This window comes from Bos mutus, chromosome X, assembly GCF_027580195.1.
Source record: "Bos mutus isolate GX-2022 chromosome X, NWIPB_WYAK_1.1, whole genome shotgun sequence".
In the NCBI taxonomy this organism is placed as follows: Eukaryota; Metazoa; Chordata; class Mammalia; order Artiodactyla; family Bovidae; genus Bos; species Bos mutus.
The window spans coordinates 98,929,995-98,954,579 of NC_091646.1; the positions used below are offsets into that span (position 1 = coordinate 98,929,995).

The window sequence follows — 24,585 nt, forward strand, 5'->3', positions numbered from 1 at the left end:
CTTAATATCATTTGCATTTTCCTTATAAATGTCAAGCTCTCAAGGCCTTAAACAAAGGATCTCTTTCTTTCCTTGAAGAGAACAGGGAGACAAAATCTACAGGCAGTAGATGCTTTCAATAGAAGTGAGGTATGCTGTTTCTTCTCTCTGCTCTGATGTGGAAAGATGCAATATCTTTGGTCTAACTGACTTATGAAAAATGCCCTAATATTAATATAAAGTAAGATGGAAAATTATTACCTGGTAGGCACTAGGAGATTCACTGTTTTATTCAACAAAGATTTAGTATGTTCTACTATTTGTCAGACACTGTAGTGAACAAAACAAACAAAACTCTATACCCATGGAGGTTACATTTAATGCACCATGAGGGTTTTTCTGAAAGATATACCACACCAACCTTCTAGGAACAAGGACAGGAGATGAAAAGCATGAAAATTAAATAAAGAGAAAACCCAAGGAATTTAAATGATATATATGCAAGGAGATGGCATAATTCAAGTAGCTGGTGTACCTAAAAGAAGTAGAAATAACCAGTGTATTTGAGGAAGTTACCTGTTTGGCCAAAGTATGTTGAATTAGGTTATTATTTTTTATAACCTAGAATTTAAGTAAAAGCAAACTCCCCTTTGTTGATGTTACTTTTTACCTCTGTATTCTGTGTTGTACAAAATAAGAACAATGAGGCAATGGCAGTGACTTTATAAAGGTTGGATGGGAAGGGTGATGCTGAATGTTGCTAAAAACTCTGTATATTATCTGAAGCCTTACACGCACCAAGTTAATATAATCATATCCATTTTCAGGTGTGTACCCGGAGTCTGAAATGAAATAACTTTGCCAAGCACACACTGCTTATAAATTCTAGAGGCTCAGGAATTTGAAAGGTTTCAGTTCAGTTCAGTTCAGTCGCTCAGTCATGTCTGACTCTTTGCGACCCCATGAACTGCAGCACGCCAGGCCTCCCTGTCCATCACCATCTCCTGACTCTAAAGTGAGACCAAATTGAAGTTTCCTGAAGGCAGGCACTGGTTCTGTGCACAGTGATGCCTTTGAGACTCTGCTGCACACAGGAGTTGGGGTGGGGCCTGGGAGGGCAGTGAGGTTTTAGAGGAGGCTGGCTTGGTCCTTCAGTGGAGTGGCAGAGCCACCCAGTAGGGTCAGTTTGAGGGGGAGAGGTTGGTGGGAGAAGAGAGAATCAACTGTTAGAAATTCTTGAGTCTGTGAACATAAGAGATTTCATATAGGAAGCAAATTATCAAGCAAAGGCAACTGCATGTTAAGGGTTTAAGTCAGTCTGACACCTGTTTTTTGTACTTCAAAGTTTGATTGGAACACCTCCAGACTCATTCACTTTTGTGTTGTCTACATCTGCTTTTGTGCTGCAGTCTGCAGTGACGGAGCTGAGGAGGTGCAGCTGGCCTGCAGCGGGCTGCAATATTGGAGGTATTCACTATCTGGCCCTTGACAGCAAAAGTTTAAGGTTTAAGCATCCTTGGATTATATAATAGAGTAAGATTCTCCATTGAAATACGAAACGAGGAGGCTAGGATGAGTACAGCTGTAGTCAGGTTTGTGTATTTTGGTGGAATCTAATCTGATAACTTGTTGAACAAATGAATAAATAGCTAAGAATACTCTGCTAAATAAAGCAAGAAGTTTTCAATGGCTCCATGGAAACACATAATGGTTAATTTCTTTCATAGCTCACTATTGAGCATTCTCTGTATGTTATAGTAAACTCTATTGACAGTAGTCTTTTGGGGGAGATGTTATTTATAACTGGAACTTTATATAAATTTTATATGATTTATTTATATAAATACATACAAACTTGGAAAATAATGAGCCCGTTTTCAAAAATTTTGGTAAGTAAAAAATCATTTGCCTAAAGCAATATGCTTATGAATTCTTTTCAGCTCAGTATCATCCAGTGAATCATATTTGTTTTAGATATTTATAAAAGACTGATTAAAATAAGTAAGACTTGGTATATTTGCATTAGGCCTACTTTAAAGTAGGTAAGATCGAGTCGAGGAAAATAACATTAGGAATTGATTTGGTCTTCTTAGACATTTTGTAACTGTCTTATTTTAAAATTACTTTTAGAAAATCCCTGATTGTTTGAATTCCAAGCTTATATGAATTCCAACCAAATATTGACTTTTAAAATTATTGAAACATACCAAAAAATATCACAGAGTTCATCTTCCTTCTTTGGAATCTGTGGATCTTATAATATTCCTCCAGCCCTTCAGAATGACAAGAAGGAATGTAGGGAGTCTGATTTGTCCTCAAGCATCTTTTGGTGTGAGCTCAAGTTTTCCTCATCTGGAAAATGGGCCCCTCTATGGATGGTTGTAAGAGTTATATGATTTAATGTGTGCAAAAAATAACTACACTGGAAATCCTTCATGAACTACCAAGTTCATTTTGGAGAAAGTTGTTTCACATAGTTGTTTATTGATATTTATCCAAAAATTGATTGTAAACTTTATTTTTTTAATGATATCTTCTTTATTGGGTTTTTTGTTTTGTTTATTGGGTATTTTATTGGATATTTTGTTTCTATTTAAATCCTTTGTTATTTATTTCTAAACTTCCTTAGGGTTAAGAGACTTTGCCATAGAAAAGGAATTAATGAACACATAAATTATTAAAAGAAATATTGGAAAGAAGTACATACATGGTTTTTTTTTAATATCTTTTATCAGGTTGAGGAAGTTCTTTACTATTCCGAGACTGTTGTGCGTTTTTGTCATGAAAGGGTGTTGGAAATTGTTGAACGTTTTTCTACATCAGTAAAAATGATCATCTGTTTTTTCCCCCCTTTATTCTATTATTACAATGTATTACATTTTTTTTAATGGAGTAGAGTTGATTTATAATGTGTTAGTTTCAACGTGTACAATAAAGTGAGTCAGACATGCATATATATTTGGCTAAGATTCTTTTCCCTTATATGTTACTGCAAAATGTTGAGCACAGTTCCCTGTGCTGTACAGTTGGTGCTTATTGGTTATCTGATTTATATATAGTAGTGTGTATGTTAATCTCAGATTTAAAAATCCTGGATATATGCTACCATGATGCTCCTGTTTTTTAAAACATGATAGTTGGTTTGTTGTTGTTCAGTTACTTAGCAGTATCCGACTATTTGCGACCCCATGGACTAGAGCCTGCCAGGCTTCTCTGTCCTTCCCCATCTCCCAGAACTCAAACTCATTTACATTGAGTCAGTGATGTCATCCAACCATCTTGTCCTCTGTCGTCCCCTTCTCCTCCTGCCTTCAGTCTTTCCCCGCATCGCAGTCTTTTCCAATGAGTCGGCTATTTGCATCAGGTGGCCAAAGTATTGGAGTTTCAGCTTCAGCATCAGTCCTTCCAATGAATGTTCAGGACTTACTCCTTTAGGATGGACTGGTTGGATCTCCTTGCTGTCCAAGGGACTCTCAAGAGTCTTCTCCAACACCACAGTTTAAGAGCATCAATTCTTTGGCGCTCAGCCTTCTTTATGGTCCATCTCTCACATCCATACATGACTACTAAAAACACCATAGCTTTAACTAGACGGACCTTTGTTAGCAAAGTAATGTCTCTGCTTTTTAATACACTGTCTATTGTTACAGCTTTTCTTCCAAGGAGCAAGCGTCTTTTAATTTCATGGCTGCAGTCACCATCTGCGGTGGTTTTGGAGCCCCCAAAATAAAGTCTCTCACTGTTTCCATTGTCTCCCCATCAATTTGCCATGAAGTGATGGGACCTGATGGCATGATCTTAGTTTTCTGAATGTTGAGCTTTAAGCCAACTTGTTCACTTTCCTCTTTCACCTTCATCAAGAGGCTCTTTAGTTCCTCTTCACTTTCTGCCATAAGGGTGGTGTCATCTACATATCTGAGACTTGATATTTCTTCCATCAATCTTGATTCCAGCTTGTGCTTCATCCAACCTGGCATTTCATATGATGTACTCTATGTGTTTAAGTTAAATAAGCAGGGTGACAATTTACAGCCTTGATATACTTGTTTCCTTATTTTGAACCAGTCCATTGTTCCATATCCAATTCTAACTGTTGCTTCTTGACCTGCATACAGGTTTCACAGGAGGCAGGTAAGGTAGTCAGGTATTCCCATCTCTTTAAGGATTTTCCACTTGTGATCCATACAGTCAAAGGCGTTAGTGTGGTCAATGAAGCAGAAGTAGATGTTTTTCTGGAATTCTCTTGCTTTTTCTGTGATCAAACGGATGTTGGCAATTTGGTGCCTCTGCCTTTTCTAAATCCGGCTTGAACATCTGGAAGTTCTTGGTTCACATACTATTGAAGCCTAACTTGGAGAATTTTGAGCATTTGTTTGCTTGCATGTGAAACGAGTTGGTTAAAACATATTTTATATGAAACATAAATTAGAAGAACAAACAAGTTTTAATGATAAATGATTGATAAATATCAACTATAAATAAATATCAACAATTTAATTCAGTGAATATTTATTAGTTATTTTTGTGCTGTCTCTTCCATTACATGTGGAGGCAAGGTCTCTGTTTTCGTAGAACATAAGGGCTTGTGTAGTATTTAAAGGCACATACTGTGTTCTATACTTGAAGGTTGCTAAGAGAGTAGATCTTAAATGTCTTCACCACAAACAGAGATATGGTAAGTATGTTACATGATGGAGGAATTAGCTAAAGCTATAGTGCAATATAGGCTTCCCTGGTGGCACAGTGGTAAAGAATCCTCCTGCCAATGCAGGAGACAGGGGTTTGATCCCTGGGTTAGCAAGATCCACTGGAAAAAGAAATGGCAACCCACTCCAGTATTCTTGCCTGGGAAATACCTTGAACAGAGGAGCCTAGTGGGCTACTGTCCGTATAGGGTCACAAAGAGTAGGACATGACTGAGCATGCATACACGTAGTACAGTATAGAAGTGCATCAACTCAACACATTGTACACCTTAAACTTACAGAATATTCTGTATCAGTTATATCTCCATTAATTGGAAAAAAATGAAAGGTGTATGGATTGAAAATGATGAAGGAAAATGAACCATGACTTTCACTGAGAGTGTGTTTTTGGGAAGATGTATTATCAGACAGACATAGGATTTTACTATAGAAAATTTATTTTAGAATCATATGCTAGCTCTTATAAATATCTATATTTTTATGGTAAAGTCTCATACCTTAGAAACTTAGGGCATGGTAGTGTGTTAGAGGGGCTGTGGATTTTTATGGAGGTAACCAAGACACAATTTAGTGATAGATTATCTAAGAAATAAGTTTATTTCTCTTTCAGAACTGTTTATCTTAACTGGCTAGATGTGAGTGATCCAGGCTTCAGAGGAGAACCCTGATCATTCAGAGACCAAGGTCCTTTTGTCTCGTTGTTCTTTCATCCCCTAGCAACCACCTGCATCCCCATGATCAAGGATAGCTCAGCCCCACGTCTGCATCATGGTGTGCAGGAAGTAGAAAAGGACCAAAAGGAGAATCTATCTGTTCTCCTCAGGTCTTGACTGAGAAGTCACACACATCCTAGCACTCTGGCCAATATTTGGTGACATGCCACACCTAATTAGAGGAGCGGCTGGGAACCATGGTTTATATTCTGGGTAGCCAAGGAGTCCCCTCAACTGTCTGTGACTATAAAAACAAAAATGGAGAAGAATAGATACTGAAGGACTAGCAGTCTTTGCAGTGGCTAGTTTTTTCTAGGTACCAAGGTGAACACTTTAGATTCCAGATCCATTTTTAAAATAGGTTTTTGAATGAGATTTTTTTAATGTAAATATACACGTGTCTAACACACATGTCTGTACAGTTGATATACTGTTCTTAAACAGAACATCTAAGCATCACATTGCATTTCTATAAGACAGTCTGTAATAGTGAACAACACCAACTTTGCTGATATCGAAAATCACGGACAAGTAATAGTAACTGTAGAGGGTCTAGGGTTCAAGGAGTGGATGTGGCACATGCCTTCTTGTGGGAAATACTGATGTCAGCTTTATTTTTGCTCAGCTTCCTCCATCTTATAAAAGAGAGTCTGCTTCACCACCTGGGCTGTGTCACATGCTTGCCTTTCTGCTGTCCCCGTCTTCTGTATGATTTTGGTGTCTGTGTCTTGAAGGCATCATTTTGAACTTTACACCTGATTTCTGATTCACCAACAAAATGGGGTCCAGGTGTTTTCTTAGTAGTTTCAAAACCATTGACTCTGAATTTGTAGAGATGATCACAAGAAAAAAAGTAATTTAAGAAAAAGGCAAAGTTGCTCAGCTGAACTGTGCTCTGAATAGAAATAACTTTGGTCAACTTATCAACTCCTTTTAGCTTTCTTTAAATGGACCCATCTTGGGAGGGGAGTTTGGGGGAGAATGGATGCATGTATATGTATGGCCGAGTCCCTTCTCTGTTCACCTGAAACTATCACAGCATTGTCTCTAACTGGCTATACCCGAATACAAAATAATTTTAAAAATATAAATGGACACATCTTATATACTTGGCATATAATAGCTTGCAATACGGTTCCTATAATAATTTGAAATTATAATCCTTCCCAGGTGATGAAGGAGATTTGAGTTAGAATGGTAGTTCAATAATTTTTTTTAATCTTTGAAGTTATTATTTTTTTTTTTATTATTATTATTATTTTTTACTTTACAATATTGTATTGGTTTTGCCATACATCAACATGCATCCGCCACGGGTGTACATGTGTTCCCCATCCTGAACCCCTCCCACCTCCCTCCCCATACCATCCCTCTGGGTCATCTCAGTGCACCAGCCCCAAGCTTCCTGTATCCTGCATCAAACCTGGACTGGTGATTCGTTTCTTATATGATATTACACATGTTTTAATGCCATTCTCCCAAATCATCTCCCTCCCTCTCCCACAGAGTCCAAAAGACTGTTCTATACATCTATGTCTTTTTTGCCATCTCACTTACAGGGTTATCATTACCATCTTTCTAAATTCCATATATATGCATTAGTATACTGTATTGGTGTTTTTCTTTCTGGCTTACTTCACTCTGTATAATAGGCTCCAGTTTCATCCACCTCATTAGAACTGATTCAAATGTATTCTTTTTAATGGCTGAGTAATACTTCATTGTATATATGTACCACAGCTTTCTTATCTGCTGATGGACATCTAGGTTGCTTCCATGTCCTGGCTATTATAAACAGTGCTGCGATGAACATTGGTTTACATGTGTCTCTTTCCCTTCTGGTTTCCTCAGTGTGTATGCCCAGCAGTGGAATTGCTGGGTCATATGGCAGTTCTATTTCCAGTTTTTTAAGGAATCTCCACAGTGTTCTCCATAGCGGCTGTACTAGTTTGCATACTAACCGTGTAAGAGGGTTCCCTTTTCTCCACACCCTCTCCAGCATTTATTGCTTGTAGACTTTTGGATCACAGCCATTCTGACTGGCATGAAATGGTACCTCATTGTGGTTTTGATTTGCATTTCTCTGATAATGAGTGATGTTGAGCATCTTTTCATGTGTTTGTTAGCCATCTTTTAGTCTTCTTTGAAGAAAAGTCTGTGTAGTTCTTTGGCCCATTTTTTGATTGGGTCGTTTATTTTTCTAGAATTGAGCTGCAGGAGTTGCTTGTATATTTATTTATGAATCTAGAATATCACTTCATCTAATAATTTTACTTATTGATATAATTAACATATAACATCAAATTAGTTTCAGATGCACAGTATACATGTGATTTATGTATATATTGCAAAGTGATTATCACACTAAGTCTAGTTAACATCCATCACCACTCTTAGCTATAAATACATTTTTATTTCTGTTTAAATAAGTTATACTAGGATATTGGCTTCTTAGGTGGCACTAGTGGTAAGGAACCCACCTGCCAAAACAGAAGCATAAAAGATGTGGGTTCGATCCCTGGGTTGAGAAGAGCCACTGGAGGAGGGCATGGCAACCCACTCCAGTATTCTTTCCTGGAGAATACTCATGGATAGAGGAGCCTGGCAGGCTACAGTCCATAGAGTTGCAAAGAGTTGGACATGACTAAGCAGGCAGCACATAGTAGGATATTTTGCAAAAGCACTGTTTCATTGATTCTGTTTCTTCATAGTAGAGATTTATCAAATTGTGCTAAAGTTGTGTGTTTTAGAGTCTGAAAATCCTAGTTTTAAATACTAGATCAGCCAATTACCTTTGTGACCAATTTTTCTGCTCCTGTTTCCTCATCCGGCTATTTTCTGTCATCCTGACCTGTGGTGAAAAATGATGGAATGCACATTAAGTGCTTAGCAAATTGACTGACACTAAGCGCCCAGTAAATAATGGCAACTGTTGTTATTGTTATTATAGGTGTAGTTGTTGTTGTTGTGATTGTTGTTTTAATATTGCCGTACAGCAGGCCATAATTTTTCCTAAATCCTCATTAGGGCTTTTCTTTGAACTGAATTTCAGGCACAAGCAATATTAAAAATTACCTATTTCTGGCATCATTAGACTGAGTGTCATGTACAGTGTTGCATGATGGATTAATTCCTCATAAATCACTTCTGTAATCATTTTTCATACTTTGAATAATACCCTGGTTTACACGTTATATCTCAGAGGAAACACAGTGGAAATGTGGCAAGAATATTTCCAGATACTAATCCTGGTTCCTCTGAACTGTTCCTCTATTATTTAGTAAAAGAACCACTTGGTTATCCCTCTGTAATCCTTTAGCTTTCAAATAATCTTTCACTGAAGGATAAAAAGATTATAGAGTATACCAAACAATTCGCCATTCATGCACTAACTTGAGACTCTATAAAAACGAAGTATGACACATTTAAAGGAGCTAAGTGATAACATTTTCAAATGTACTTGAAGCATTTATACATTCAAGAACAATAAAACTGTTTTTTATCTAGGTTAAAACTCATAGCACATTTTAAGGTTGAATTTGGGGAAGGTGCCAAAATAGATGAGTTTCAACAGAAATATAAAACCACTCAGTGATAGATTGTGCCCTCTGGAAGAGTCCCAGCTATTTTTCTAAGAGCTTTGTGGTTTGCTGGATTGCTGGTTTCACTACCTATATGTTGCCATTTGATGACTTATCTCAGTTTGAATTGCCAAAATCATGCTTCTAAAAATACACACAGCTCATTCAACTGTGTTTCCTCATAAAAACCATTTGCCATTTCAATGAACATTGGTCCCCAAATACAGGCATCACAGAGCATTTCTTGGAAACCAGAATATGCTGAGCATTTTATATGCCTCATCACATATAATGTTTTAAGCAGTCCTATGGAGATATAGTTTTATTTTCTTTGTTTTACAGATGGGGAAACTGAGACACAGAGAAGTTAAGTAACTTGCCCAAGGTCAGATAGATAGTAAACTGGATTTTAAAAAAATATTTACATCTGGAGTAGTATCAGGGCTATCACTCTCCATTTTATTATGACAGTTTCTGTCACTGGAAATGAGTTTCCAGACATTTGTCCTGGACATCGCAGGACTAATACATATACCCATTTGTCTTTCCTCATTACTTTACTTTCCCCCTCTCTACTCCTTCACCTTTATGCATTAGCAACATCTTCAAGGAACGTAGTTGACAATCTCTGGTAATTCTTCATGCAAAAGGGTAGTAATTAAGCCTCTGGAGCATGTGGATAATGTTGAATAAATTTTAGTGTTCCTAATTTTGAAAACAACTAGAATTGTTTCATCCATTCATTGTTATGCCTCTCATCTGAATCATTATTTGTCCAATGTACTGCAGAGAAACATAAACTACTGTTATAAAGATGGAAATTAAAATAAGATCAAAGCATAGGGGAAAAATTAGTTCTAGTTGATGATACTGGCACTTCATTCATGAAATGATTGGTATCTCTTACGCATCACTCTTTTTTTTTTAAAATAAAAAACAAATATCAAGCTTCCTAAAAAGAAACATTCTTTACTGTAATATGTATGAATTAGTCACAGGCTAAGGTCAAATATGTAACAGTATGACAATGAATACATATTTTGAGAAACTAAAACCAAAAACACAAGCCTCTCTGTGTGTCCTTGTTTGTTTCAAAATCCTGTTTTAAAGATGAATATAAAGATGTTCTTCCAAGGGTTTTATTGCAAATGTGCAAATGTGGAATTCAGCAAATTTCTTCTTTCATAGGATTTACTTGTACTGAAATTCTAGAATCATTTCCAGTTTTGTTCCATGAACTATAATTTTTTTTTCATCATGATGCAGAACATGCATATACATTTAACAGACATATTTATATAAAACAGAAAATCACAAAACAGTCTAGTCCTTAATATAAATTATACAGACTAGTATTTTTATTCTTTTTATTTTTAAATAGACTATTCCTGGTCATCCCCACTGAAATGATAAAAAATCACTGATGGATCATGACTTACAAATTTGAAAAACAGTGGTCTAGACAAAGAAAAAATTATTTACAGCCTAACTGACAATTTTGACCATAATCAAGTATATATGTATAATTGACTTATGGATATAAATGATGAGTTATTCGTGTAATTTCACACAGGTTATCTGTTTGAATTTAATATGGCTGTCTTTGCAAAGTTTTTGTTTTATGAATATCCTCAGACAAAACTTTTAGATTCAGAATTTATGAGTGCTAGACAGCATGTCCTTGAGTATAAAGATTTGCCTTCTAAAATTTTCTCCAAAAATTCAAGCCTCTGTAAATATCAGTAAATCATGAAGTGTTTACTTTTTAATCTAAATTGTGCAATGGTAAAATATAGTGTTGTGTTACTTGAGTAATAGTGTCATTTGCAATTTATCATTTGCAGAAGATTATTTTAACTCAAGATTGTTAATAATTTTTAGAACTTTTATTTATTTATTTATTTTTAATTTTATTTTATTTAACTTTACAATATTGTATTGGTTTTGCCATATATCCGAACTTTTAAATGGGAGCTAGGTAGAGGTTCCAGTTTCAGAAAGGTTTCATTTAATTGATGTTTACTCTTAGATGTTTCCTAGGTAATTTTTTTAAATAGGAGTTTTCTGGCCCTTGAAATTTGAACAGTGACTTAAGAAGGTAACCTTTGAGCAGGCTATGTTTCCAAATGGTTCTTATGTGTAGAAAATCTAATAATAATTAGAGCTATCAGCTACTGTATTGGGTTCTTATGCAGGTTCAGGCATTCTGCCAAACGCTTTATATACTCTCCTTTAATTCTTATAGCATCTTAGGAAAGTATTATATTATTGTTCTCATTTTACATAGGAGGAAGCTAAGGCTAATGATGCAGCTAAATAACTACCAGGGTGACAAGACCTCGACTCCAAGTCAAGATCCAAAAACTGATTGACTCTAGAGTCCCTGGGTTTTATAACCACTTTCTACTGTTCATAATAAATGTCCTGTCTCTTCTCGCGTATAACCCAGGGAAGACACACTATCCAGGATTTGATTGTACTTTCCCCCCACCTACACCCAGGGCTACCGATTTGTACAATGCAGTGAAAAATAAAATTTGGAGCCCCTTGTTCAAAAAAGCAGGAAGGAAAGTGCTGTTCAAATGACCAAAATATAAAGCTGTTTCCTTTATTCTATGGTCTTTCTCTCAACTTGCCATCGTGTTTTTTATTTGCTATTCAACATCATACTGAGTAAAGAAAATTAAAATTTTAAAGTATTAGCGTGAGTTTTACTGCCCATTGTTATATTGTGCAATTGCAGTTGTAAATGCAAATATAAGATCGTTTAACTTAAGCGGAATCACCAGCATTGCACAATTTGTATTTCAAAGCTTATCTATGCATCTCTATTTCATTCTTAACGTGAAACCATTGTATGACTAACTCAGCTGTGTTTATTTCACTCCTTGATAGGTGCACTTTCTACTTATGTTCTGTGCCTTCAGCTTACTGAAAAATAAGGAAGGAGTTGAAAGGAAAGGAATCATCTTGCCCTGTCTTTCCCTTTCTTTCTCTGTCATCAGTTGTAGCATAAATGGTTGGCTAACACAGGAAAGAAATGAGTATGAAAGGATACGATTAGGTTTGTTGGTGGTTCTTTTTTTTTTTTTTTTTTAGTATTGCTTTATTTCTGCTTTGGAATATAGTTCTGGTTCAAACAGAAGCCATGATTTCCTGAGGCTGTCAATGCCATCCGCCATTCAGTCATAGACACTTGCACTCAATGGGAGTCTGCTCAGCTCCCACATATTGTGGGTCCACCAGAATTCTAGGCTCAGAGGACACCAGAAACACTATATGCAAATGGGGAAGAGACACATAATGTATCTGTGTCCTCTGCTCATATGCATATTTTATCACTCCATTGAACTTAGAAAACCCAAGTTCAAGGATAGAATTATTAAGAATTTTAAGGCAGCAATGTCAAGAAGCAGATAAAACAAGCAAGGATCATTTGAGCATTGTAAAACTGCTCAGGTTTTCCAACCATGAGGCTATTTCTGTCTATACACATTTCCCAGGCTATCTTTTTGTGACTTTCTTCCTCCTACTGATGACTTTTAATTTATTATTTACATTATTTGGGGGTAGAGGAAAGGAATACATCATGGAGGTTGTTCTAACCCCTAAGACCTTCAGAACTTGCCTTGACCTTGGGGAGGGCCCATGTGACTAGCTCTCTGCCAACACTTATATTCTGTTTGAGATCCTGAAGTTGGATAATTTTGACTCCACAGGCTGACATATTGCTGCCAGTTCTCTAGAAACAGATATGAATGCATCCTTTGATGAAAATATTACACCAAAGACTGCCTCTATGCTTTTTCATCCTAAAGGGTTTAATAGTTCAAGAAATTTATCATATTAAAGTTTCAAAATTGGAGCATTTATCAGAAGAACACAATTAAGTTGGTGCTGGCAGCTCAGTGGGAGAGAAAGCCCAGAATTGCTGGGGCCTGGAAATTCAAGGCAGACATGGAAGAGAAGAACCATCAGAAGGATGCATTTTCTCTAGGCAAGATCATGACCTCCCTCCCCCAACAAGTAGCTTCTTGTGGTTCTACACTGCCATTTGTTTCCTTTGCAAAAATCCCATTTATTAGGGCCCAGTGCTTGCTTGCTATCTATAGGGTGTTCAGAAGATTCCTCTCCAAATATTTTTCCAATGTTTTTGCCCTGACTACTTTATTTGCCTATGTCCCTTACCTCAGCAGGAAACCCTCTTGAGTGTGGTCCTCCTCAGGATTTCTAAAGCCCAACCACCTACCATGCTATGCAGAAGCTCCTATTTGTTCTGATTTTTTAATATTGATAATTGCCTTAAGGTTAAAGCAGCAGACACGTAGGTTATCCCAAGGACTATCTCCTGTCACTTGGTAGTACTGGTTTCCATAGCTCTAGAATCTCCACAAGCACACAGCCAGGTTTAGAGGTCAGTATTCCATTCTGTCAAGTACCGTCTGCTCTATAGGTCTCTTGAGGTCTCTGTTGCTTGGCTTGAGGTGATGGAAGGTACAGACATGCATTGCTCTCCAGAGGAATCCTTCTCACCAGATTTCTTCAGTCAGTCTCTTTGCTTCCTCTTATATACCTTAGAGCTTGGTAGTAGATGAAGGAGGGTGGGACAGTTTTGTGGTCCCTTCTTAGCAATTCCTTCATAGGTGGCCTGGATCTTTGCTTTAGAATTATGAACACTTTGTAACCAGGGTTTTCAGCTTTAGGATCCCAGGAGAAATTACAGCTGTTGAGAATCTCAGCTGACATCCTGCTAAATAAATTTGATAGCAAATACTTTATATTTTGCTTTTCCTAAGATAATGACTTATTATTTAAACCATGACCTTCTGGAAATAAAGGCTTAATTCATAGAAGTCATTCTACCATTAGAAGTTTCAGATGTATAAATGAAGTATTTTTTTTAATTATACCTTTTCCTCACTTATTTTCTTATTGATAACTTTTCTGGTCTGGAGATTTTCAGAAATATTTCATTAGGGGATCTTGGGAAGAGATGTTTCCTTTACTGTCATTGTAAAAATTACATAAATATAATACCAATAATGTATATATAGAGGACTCAAAATGTGAATTAAAAAGTTTGCCTATTGATGAAAATCTGTGGCATTTAACATTAAGAGATAATGTACCAAATCACTCCTTATAGTAATCCAGAGAACTTTAATCAAATATTAATTTGAAGTGGATTCCAACTGCCATTTGAGAATCTGTGTATGTATTTGTGAGGATGTTAAAATGCAGGCTCATTATTGTGTATGTGTATGTATTGTGTATTGTGTATGCCTGCTGTCCATGTCTCTGATAATGCAAGTGGACGTTTCTAGCATTTTAAATATTTCATTCGATTTATCATTTAATGTATTGGAACAGCCTGCAAAGATACTAATTATATAACACCCAATTTGTTTTATTGTTCAGCGTTTGGAAGCTCCTGAAGACAAGTCATTTGGCAGTCCATTGATGGAGACTGAAGTAAACCTGGACAGTTACCAGACAGCTTTAGAAGAAGTACTCTCATGGCTCCTTTCAGCTGAAGACACATTGCAAGCACAAGGAGAGATTTCTAATGATGTAGAAGAAGTGAAAGAACAGTTTCATACCCACGAGGTAAAAGCAAAACATCGATTAATGAAATAGGGCAGATGGCATAATGATAATTCCGTCTGTTTTCCTCAGTTACTCTATAAGATCCTTGTATTCTGGCAATTTAGTGTTTATTCTGAGATGGAAGCAAGATAAATGTTCATGCATTTGGCTTTCCAGTAGGCGGCTTTGGAAGTTTTCCTTTGGAGAATAACACTTTGAAGGTGCTGAGACTTGATTTTGCCAGAGGCTCCTATAGGAATATGAAAGGCCAGCTCCTTTGTCTTGGGCCAAGGTCAATGCTGAGATAGAACTTACACTCCAGAGTACCTAGGGGATATCAGGCTACACTACGCCCTTAGTCGGAAACTTCTCCTGGGATGACACACTTGCTTGGCCTCCTCCCGTCCCCTTTCCTGTTTCCTGCTGCTTCTGCTCCCTTGCAGATCTTACCGGGGATCTTTTTCTTGATAAATCACTAGCATATAAGTCCTGATCTCAGGCTCTGCTTCTGCAGAAGGTGACCTGAGCTACTAATATCCATTAATTCATATTATAAACAGTATTGAATTTACTTTTACTGGGAATAAACTTTAACTGGGCTACAAATTTAAAATTGCGAAAAAAAAAGAGAGATTCAAAACCATAATGATTCCCATAATATGTTGACTCTTATCACCTTCTTTCTTTGTCAGGGATACATGATGGATTTGACATCCCATCAGGGACGGGTTGGCAATGTTCTCCAACTGGGGAGTCAGCTGATTGGGTCAGGGAAATTATCAGAAGATGAAGAAACTGAAGTGCAAGAACAAATGAATCTTCTAAACTCAAGATGGGAATGCCTCAGGGTAGCTAGCATGGAAAAACAAAGCAAGTAAGTCTGTTTTTAATTTCTATAAGTAGCAAGTTTTAGAGTCTTAATAGTATCTTGTTGCAGTCCCTTGCTTAAGTTAGGATTCTCAGTTTTTTCCTAAAGTACACAACTCTTCTTCAGGGGCATTTTGGTTAGGTTTTCATGTCCATTACATTGTGGTTTTCACTTTTGTAATTGAAGCGGAGCTATTGGAGAGAAGGACCACTATCTATAGAACTGTACTTTAAAGGTCGCTGAATTTGTTGTCATAGTTAATATTTTCCAAGCTTTCCCCTAAAATTACAATGTGAATATAGAAGGCATGGAAGTTTGCACAGGAAATCATGCACATAAAATCACATATTAGGTACAGTTGACAGGAAACTTCTCTTCTGAAGGAAAAGCTCTTGAAATATTTAATATTTCAAGTTTATGGAAATCCTCTTGAAAAAAGTTTCTCATCTGTATCTGGAAATCCTTCTTCAAGTACTTGCATGTGAATTATCTTAAAATATATATTGACTTAATAAAAAAATGTTCAGACATTTTTGAAAATGGCATATTTCTTGTAAAGGTAACAAGTGAATCTCATCATTTTAGATGTGTTGCTTTGATTTATTTTGTTAGGTGTGTGTATTCATATAGAGCTTATTGAGACAAGTTGATTTATTTTTAAATGAAAAGAAATGAAGTGCCAACTGTGAATTTGAATACATTAAGCTAAAGAAATTGTCCAAGTGTCTTAAGTTTACTTAGCTATTATTTATGAAGATTAAATCCTTTAAAAGAGGACCAAAGAAACTCATTGGGTATGCTGGGAGGATTGTTATTCTAGTACTAAATTATTGTGTGATAATGGGGAGGGGAAAAGCACATTTTTAAGCTCATGTATTTTGAACAAATAAATAAAGCATATATAAGATAGAATTTTCACAAATATTGGTATTCACAACCAGGAGATACTGGTCTATACATATTGACATTTTCCCCAGCTGTGATCATTTGGAGGATTGCAACAAATTCTAGAGGTGAGAAGTGTAATGGCTGTATTATAACTATTAACTCTCCTCCCACCCATGCCCAGGCTTCCCTGATAGTTCAGTTGGTAAAGAATCTGCCTGCAATGCAGGAGACTCCAGTTCAAGTCCTGTGTCAGGAAGATCCACTGGAGAAGGGATAGGCTACCCACTCCAGTATTCTTGGGCTTTCCTTGTGGCTCAGGTGGTAGAGAATCTGCCTGCAATGCGGGAGACCTGGGTCCAATCCCTGGGTTGGGAAGATCCCCTGGAGAAAGGAAAGGCTACCCACTCAAGTATTCTGGCCTGGAGTCACAGAGAGTTGGACATGACGGAGCAACTTTCATTTTCACTTTCTGTCCAAGCCCAAGGCTCAACTAGTTTAAGCCACCCATTTTTCATCATAGATCATGATAGAGAGCCTCCTACTTGTGGTCATATGCCAGCATTCTTCAGGTCATGACTTTGGTTTGCACCCATTTGTGCAACTTAAACAGAGTAACCTTAGGTAAAATTTGTAAGTCTTTAACATCCTAGTTCCTGCTTCACTGACTATCCCATAGTGGTACCACTGTCTTTTCCTTCTTGCTTTCTGTTTTCCCATCTTCTTCTGGAGGCTAAATACATTCTTGTTCCTCATTCTCTTTTTTCAATAGGGCTAACTATATGGGATTAATTATTCATACAAACAGTTAATTAATTGCATCTTCAAACTGAGTGGAGAAAAGGTGGATTCAGCCTACAATTAAAACCCCAAGTTTTTAATCTGCTATTATACCATTTAAAGATTGTTTAATTAAAAAAAATACCTTGTTAAAGAGGTATCTACCATTAGATGATGAATGACAGCACACACACTTACATGGATGAGACCATGTACACACACATGTGTGTGTGTAATTTGCTCACACCTGTCCCACTAGAGGATGAGAAACCTAAAATGGCAACATCACTAAGCTAAGAGTGTCAGACTTTTTTGGGGGGGCTCCAAAATCACTGCAGATGGTGACTGCAGCCATGAACTTAAAAGACTTTTACTCCTTGGAAGGAAAGTTATGAGCAACCTAGATAGCATATTCAAAAGCAGAGACATTACTTTGCCAACAAAAGTCCATCTAGTCAAGGCTATGGTTTTTCCAGTGGTCATGTATGGATGTGAGAGTCAGACTGTGAAAAAAACTGAGTGCCAAAGAATTGATGCTTTTGAACTGTGGTGTTGGAGAAGACTCTTGAGAGTCCCTTGGACTGCAAGGAGATCCAACCAGTCCATCCTAAAGATCAGTCCTGGGTGTTCTTTGGAAGGAATGATGCTAAAGCTGAAACTCTAGTACTTTGGCCACCTCATGCAAAGAGTTGACTCATTGGAAAAGACTCTGATGCTGGGAGGGATTAGGGGCAGGAGGAGAAGGTGACGACACAGGATGAAATGGCTGGATGGCATCACTGACTTGATGGATGTGAGATTGAGTGAACTCCGGGAGATGGTGATGGACAGGGAGGCCTGGCATGCTGTGATTCATGGGGTAGCAAAGAGTCAGACACGACTGAGCGAGTGAACTGAACTGAAGATTGACATCAAAAATAGTTTGTCCTTAGGGAAGTTTTAAGGACTTTGGTTGGTATTTAAGCTTTTAAAATGATTAACAAGAAGGTAAGGGCAGCCTCTTAGCTGGCATAGTTTTGCTAAGACATAGTTTTTAAAATGAGACACTAATGTGTAAATGCTTGTAGCATATCAACTAGTCTGGACAATTTGTTGAGGTACACATACACAAAGTATTATTTAAGACAAGCAAATTCAGAAATCTCTTGTAAGTTTGTAAATAACAGTCTTACATACCACTTTCACTAACTTTGTGGATTTTCATGAATAAAATTCTAAAGGTGATTAGCCATTATTCAAACTATCCTAGACCTGAATTTTGATAGATTTTTTAGAGGAAACAAAAAGCTGATTATCAAAATAGGATGTTGTCAATATTTAAAAAAATAATTTTAGATCCTATTTAATCCTTTAGTACATTGCTACCTGTTCAGTTTATACTTTCATGGCCATGTTGATGATTAGCTTCAATTTGGAGCATTACCTGTTATTTCCATTCATATGATTACTTAGGAGTAGGAAAGCATAGTAGACTGATAACAATCAAAAATGAATTATTCCACACCTTTCAGTTTGTTCCTCCAAAGAAAGAAAGTGTATGGATAGATATAGTCAAAATCCATTTTCCCTGCCTAAGCATAGATTTAGGGAGAGAGAACGATAATTAAGGTATAATAGTTAGATGAGATATAACCGAAGCCAGCTATAATTCTAAAGTTGTTGTCTTATTCAGTCAGTTCAGTTCAGTTCAGTCACTCATTCACGTCCAGCTCTTTGTGACCCCATGGACTGCAGCACGCCAGGCTTCACTATTCATTACCAATGCCCAGAGTTTGCTCAAATGCATGTCCATCGAGTTGGTGATGCCAACAAGCCATCTCATCCTCTGTTGTAACCTTCTCCTCTCACCTTCAATCTTTCCCAGCATCAGGGTCTTTTCAAATGAGTCAGTTCTTTGCATCAGGTGGCCAAAGTATTGGCGTTTCAGCTTCAGCATCAGTCCTTCCAATGAATATTCAGGACTGATTTCCTTTAGGATAGACTGGTTGGATCTTCTTGCTGTCCAAGGGACTCAAGAGTCTTCCCCAACACCACAGTTCAGAAGCATCAGTTCTTTGGCACTCAGCTTTCTTTATAGTCCAACTGTCACATCCATACATAACTTCTGGAAAAACCATAGCTTTGACTAGATGAACCTTTGTTGGCAAAGTAATGTCTCTGCTTTTTAAAACACTGTCTAGGTTGGTCATAGCTTTTCTTCCAAGGACTAAGCGTCTTTTAATTTCATGGCTGCAGTCACCATCTAAAGTGATTTTGGAGTCCAAGACAATAAAGTCTTGTCACTGTTTTCATTGTTTCCCCATCTATTTGCCATGAAGTGATGGGACCAGATACCATGATCTGGTCTTATTACAAAAGTAAAAATAAATAAATAAAATGGCTGGGAATGCAGATAATCTGATAACTAAAATCTATGAATATTTATACTTGTCAATTTTTAGCTTCACATAAGAGCATGTCTATGTATGATCATCAAATGACATTTTATATATATTCATTGGGATGTATTACTGTATATATCAGGTTTCCCAGGTGTCGCTCATGGTAAAGAATTCACCTGCCAGTGCAGGAGACACAGAGACATGGTAAAGAATTCACCTGCCAGTGCAGGAGACACAGAGACTTGGGTTCAATCCCTGAGTCAGAGGGTTTAATCCCTGGGTGAGGAATATCCTCTGAAGTAGGAAATGGCAGCCCACTCCAGTATTCTTGCCTGAAAAATCCCATGGTTAGAGGAGCCTGGTGGGCTAACTACAGTTCAGGGGTTGAGTTCACTCAGTCACATTCAACTGAGTGACCACGTATGTAACAGGCATATATGTATGTAGGTATCTGTATCTACATCTATGTATGTATCTATATCTGCATCTATTATATACACATGAATGTTAATAATAATATTAATAAATATTAGTGGAGTGCCTCAAAATACCATCTACATTTCAAGGCACTGGGCATACAGTAATGAATACAAAAGGCAAGGTTCCAGAAGCTCTACAGTGTCTCACATCCAGTAAAACTAAAAAAAAAAAAAAAAAAAAAAAAAAGAAAAATACCAGATAGGAATATGCTTTTTGAAGAGGTTAAAAGTTAGTGTGATAGAGCCTGAGGGGCCTCTTTTGCCTGTGTGACCCAGGAATGTTGTGTCTGGGGTGGTGCCATTTAATTTCAAATTTGAATGACAAGGAGGAGTCACCATTTGCAGATCAAGAGGAAGTATACTTCACACAGAGGGAAAAGCTCATGCAGGGGCCCTAAAATAGGGACACTCTGGCTTGTTAGAGAAACCAACAGGCAGTTTGTGGCTGGAGAGTTGCAGGAGGGAAGATTAGATAGCTGAGGTACGAGATGGGGTTGAAATCTATCAATGGGTAGGGGTCTTGTCATGTATGGCAGTGTCAGGGTAAAATCAAGGACTTTAGGATCTAGCATAAACGTGACAAAAAGTCATCAGAAGGTTTTAAGTAGGGGAAAAACAGGTAAAGAAAATATTGGTAATGCCACTGGAAGAAGACAGGACCATTGTAATACCAGTATCAGGTAAGAGATAATATTGACAGTATCTCTTACTATTACTTTCCTGATACTAGCCCAGGTAAAAGGTGCTAGTATCTTATGCCAGGGCGTGCTTGTAATCATACATGTGTTTACTCTACGATCTTACCCCAGTCACTAATGTATAAACCATTTGTGATGTGTTTATTTTCCTTTTTGCCTTTCTAACAGTCAAGACTCCGCCTCCCCACCCCAGGAAATAGGCATCCTTGCCTCATACATACAGATGCTACCTTTATACAAGGTTGTATCTAGGGGATTTATCCTATAAGCCATTAACAATTTCCAAGCAAAATGAGAAGTTTTAAAAACACAGAGGTAATAAAATGCTCTCATTTCCCACTTATGCTCAGTCTACTCTTATTTTCCTAAGGGATAAGGTCTCCCTTTCTCCAACTCCTATTTATGTGAACTAGGTGAGATACTTCCCCTCTGTGGTACTCAGTTACTGATTGCTGACACACCTCTAAAAGATACTGGCCAAGATAGGGTGTAAAAAGTAGATTGTGGACATGAAATTATTATGAAGTATAAAGAATGATCATCATTACAAATGACTAGCCATGGGTTAATTATTTGAACCATACTATGTAGCTATGCCTATGTGAAAGTGTTAGTCTCTCAGTTGTGTCCAACTCTGCAACCTCATGGAGTATATGTAGCCCGCCAGGCTCCTCTGTCCGTGGGATTTCCCAGGCAAGGATACTGGAGTAGGTAGCATTTCCCTTCTCCAGGGGATTTTCCCTACCCAGGGATTGAACCCAGGTCTCCTGCACTGCAGGCAGATTCTTAACCATCTGAGCCATCAGGGAATATATATATATATATATATATATATATATATATGAATATATATATATGAATATATATATATTTAAGCAAAAGTGAAATATATATATTTCACTTTTCCCCCTCTAGCTTGTTCTAGTTGCCTTGCTCATTTTTTCAGAAAGGACTTGTTTGTAGATGTTTTCTCTGGGTGAAAGGGACCATGAGCAGGGTGATTAAAATTATATTTGAAATTATAATTTGATTATTGAAACATTTAAAACTATTCCTTGCAAAGGAATATAAGTAAAAAACATAAACATATAGATGCTTCTTCTGTTCTCCCTGTTTTATTCTGTTCTCATTTGATTCTTATTAATTTCTTTTCTCTCCAATTCTGATGTCTTTGTGCACATGAATTCATAATGAGATAATGAAGCAAAAGCTAATATAATAAAGAACTTTTTAAAGACACTTCTAGCCGCTACTACTTTGGCACAAACATGCTACTGTTGGTCAGTTATCAATCTTTAACAGTGATTATGAGATTGAAATGAAAGAACTAAGTTCCATTGATTGCATAATTAAAAGAATTAAGACGAGACAGTATCTGTTGACGCGCTCGAGTTGGAACCTTCAGACGAGTAGGCGAAATGATTTTTATTTTGTTTCATTTTTATGCTGCAGAATAGCCTTTGGGTGGTGGGAGGTGAGGGAGAGAGAAGAAAAAGGCAAAACTTCCCACTGTCGAAGGACAAGAAGACTATTGGCATAGGGACAACAGAAGATTTTCTTCTCTACGAATAAACTAATTAATTTGATTGAAAAATGCAACCTGCAGAGAGCAAAAGAGATTTACTGACATTTCTACAAGGACTCATAAAGATAAGCACAGCAAGTTCCATCAACTTCTCTGATAACTGTGGTTAGGACATGCAGGGGGAAACTAAAACCTTTGTGATGATGAGAGAAGAAAAATGAAGGAAAGTCAGTAAGGAGGCCAAGTGAAGTTATGTTCTGGTTTTATATCAGCAGGAGGAGAGATATGAATAGTATCTGGGTGAAAATATAAACCATAACATGGGAAATAATTGTGAATCACCGTCAACACTTTGACTGGAGAGAAAAATATGTCTAACAACTCTGGCTCATCTTTTGTTATTTTCCTTTTAAATTTCTGTTCCAACCTGGAAATGAGATAACATATGTGAGAGTAAATAGAGTAAAAGAGGTAAACAAGTAGCCGGGTTGTTTTCTCCCAAGTGAAGTGACTAACACACGGCGCATATGAATATCTGAATGGATAGATCAATGAATGAAAGTGTTAAAGTTAAGTTCTGTTAAATGAATTCACTGCAGTGAACTTTTTAGCAGAGTAGTCTCTTACTTGCCATTATATAACACTGTTTCATGAATTCATTTTTTTCTAATTATATTACAATTAGAATTCCTTGCAGATCAAGGTAGTTCAAGAACCACTAGCAACAACATCACCTGAGACCTAGTTTAAAATGCAGACTCTCAGGCCTCACACTGCATGATCAGAATCTACAATTTAATGAGATCTCAGGTGATTCCTAAGCCCCCAATTTTTCTATCAACTGAGGTGGGCTAAATGTATTAACTACTTTCTCAGAAACTCCCAAAATGGTACTGGTGATGTTTCATTCAGTACTCAAATGTTGCCATCATCTCTCATGGGTCATTGATAAAATAGCAAGATTCTTGTGAAAGAATATGCAATATAAAATGTGAGAGTATTGACAATTCATTGGTGGCCTAATTAACAGTTATTAGCATATAGTAATTTGATCAGGTTCAAATCAATATGATGGTCTATGACAACCTTTTTTGTAAACAATACTCAGTTAAAACGTGGACACAACTTGTTCCAATAATATAAAGTATGTGACTCTCATAGTTTAAATTATGAGTAGGAAAGGCAAATCTCTGGAATTCATAGAAATGAGAGTCAAGCATAACATTTTTTGGAACAGTGCTTTTTCACAGAGATAAATAATGGTGATTAGAAATTAAGCTTAATTATTCATTCATCTAACAATTCTTATCTCCTACATTCCCTGCACTGTTATAGATACTGGGGAATTATTAGTGGACAAAACAGACTAAATCTTTGTCTTATTGAGCATGCCTTCTTCATGGGAGGAGACAGTTGAAAAATATGTAAAATATGTATATCATTGGAGAAGGAAATGGCAACACACTCCAATAGTCTTGCCTGGAAAATCCCATGGACAGAGGAGCCTAGTGGGCTACAGTCCAGGGAGTCACAAAGAGTCGGACATGACTTGGTGACTAAAAAACAACAACATGTATGCCATAGCACATGGCTTTAAATGATGGAAAAGAAAAAAAAAAAAAAGCAGGGGATAGATTTAGAGAATGACCCATTGAATTACTGTGCATACTTGGTCAGTTAGGGAAGGCCTCCCTCTTAAGGTAATATTTAAGGGGAGGCCTGATCACAGGGAGGGAACAGCCATGCTGATGGCTATGGCAAAGGAAAGCGAATATAAAGATTCCAAGGCAGGAGTGAGCTAGGCATGTTTGAGAAACAGTGTGCCAGGTAAAATTATACCATTCTCATTTATGGCTGAAACAAAAATGATGCTAATTAAATCAGTGAACTATCTTAACACGAGCACATTTAATGGAAGCTGATGTTTTTATATTAATTCTGATGTTTCTGATTAGAAAAGTATATACATTTTTGTACTATATCTTCTTATATTTGATAATTGATACCATTTATGCATTCAAGCAATATTTATCATGTGTCTAGTGTGTGCCAGATATTATAGAGTGACATAATTTTTGAAGTTGAGAGTGAGCTTCTACTGTCGTACAAATGATTATGATCTCAGAATGTCACCATACCTCATTTTCACTAGAGATAATTTAAACAGGTTTCTAATCATTGTATTTGAGTCCTCCTTGGTTTGTGATGACATCTGGGAGTTTCATCACTCACTTTGTAAGTATTGAATCAGGAAGATTGAATTGAGTGTCTCTATAATGTATTTGCCACAAGAATCTTTTGTATCCAGCCATGCAGCTTCTTTATTATGTTCCTGTTACTGTTTTGAATGTAAACGTGCAAAATGCAAATGAATGTGTTTGCATTTTTAACTTTAATTTTGCTC

General features: G+C 36.9%; 1 protein-coding gene across 6 annotated transcripts in view; it reads left to right on the forward strand.

Moving 5' to 3' along the window:
• The window catches only part of DMD (dystrophin), a 2,671,852-nt gene that overhangs the window by 1,031,589 nt on the left and 1,615,678 nt on the right, over nucleotides 1–24,585 (forward strand). For all 6 annotated transcript variants that reach the window (XM_070365439.1, XM_070365442.1, XM_070365443.1 and 3 more), the window contains 2 exons: nucleotides 14,398–14,586; nucleotides 15,258–15,439. In XM_070365439.1, the coding sequence (XP_070221540.1) occupies nucleotides 14,398–14,586; nucleotides 15,258–15,439 (371 nt within the window). The remainder of the gene's footprint in view (nucleotides 1–14,397; nucleotides 14,587–15,257; nucleotides 15,440–24,585) is intronic.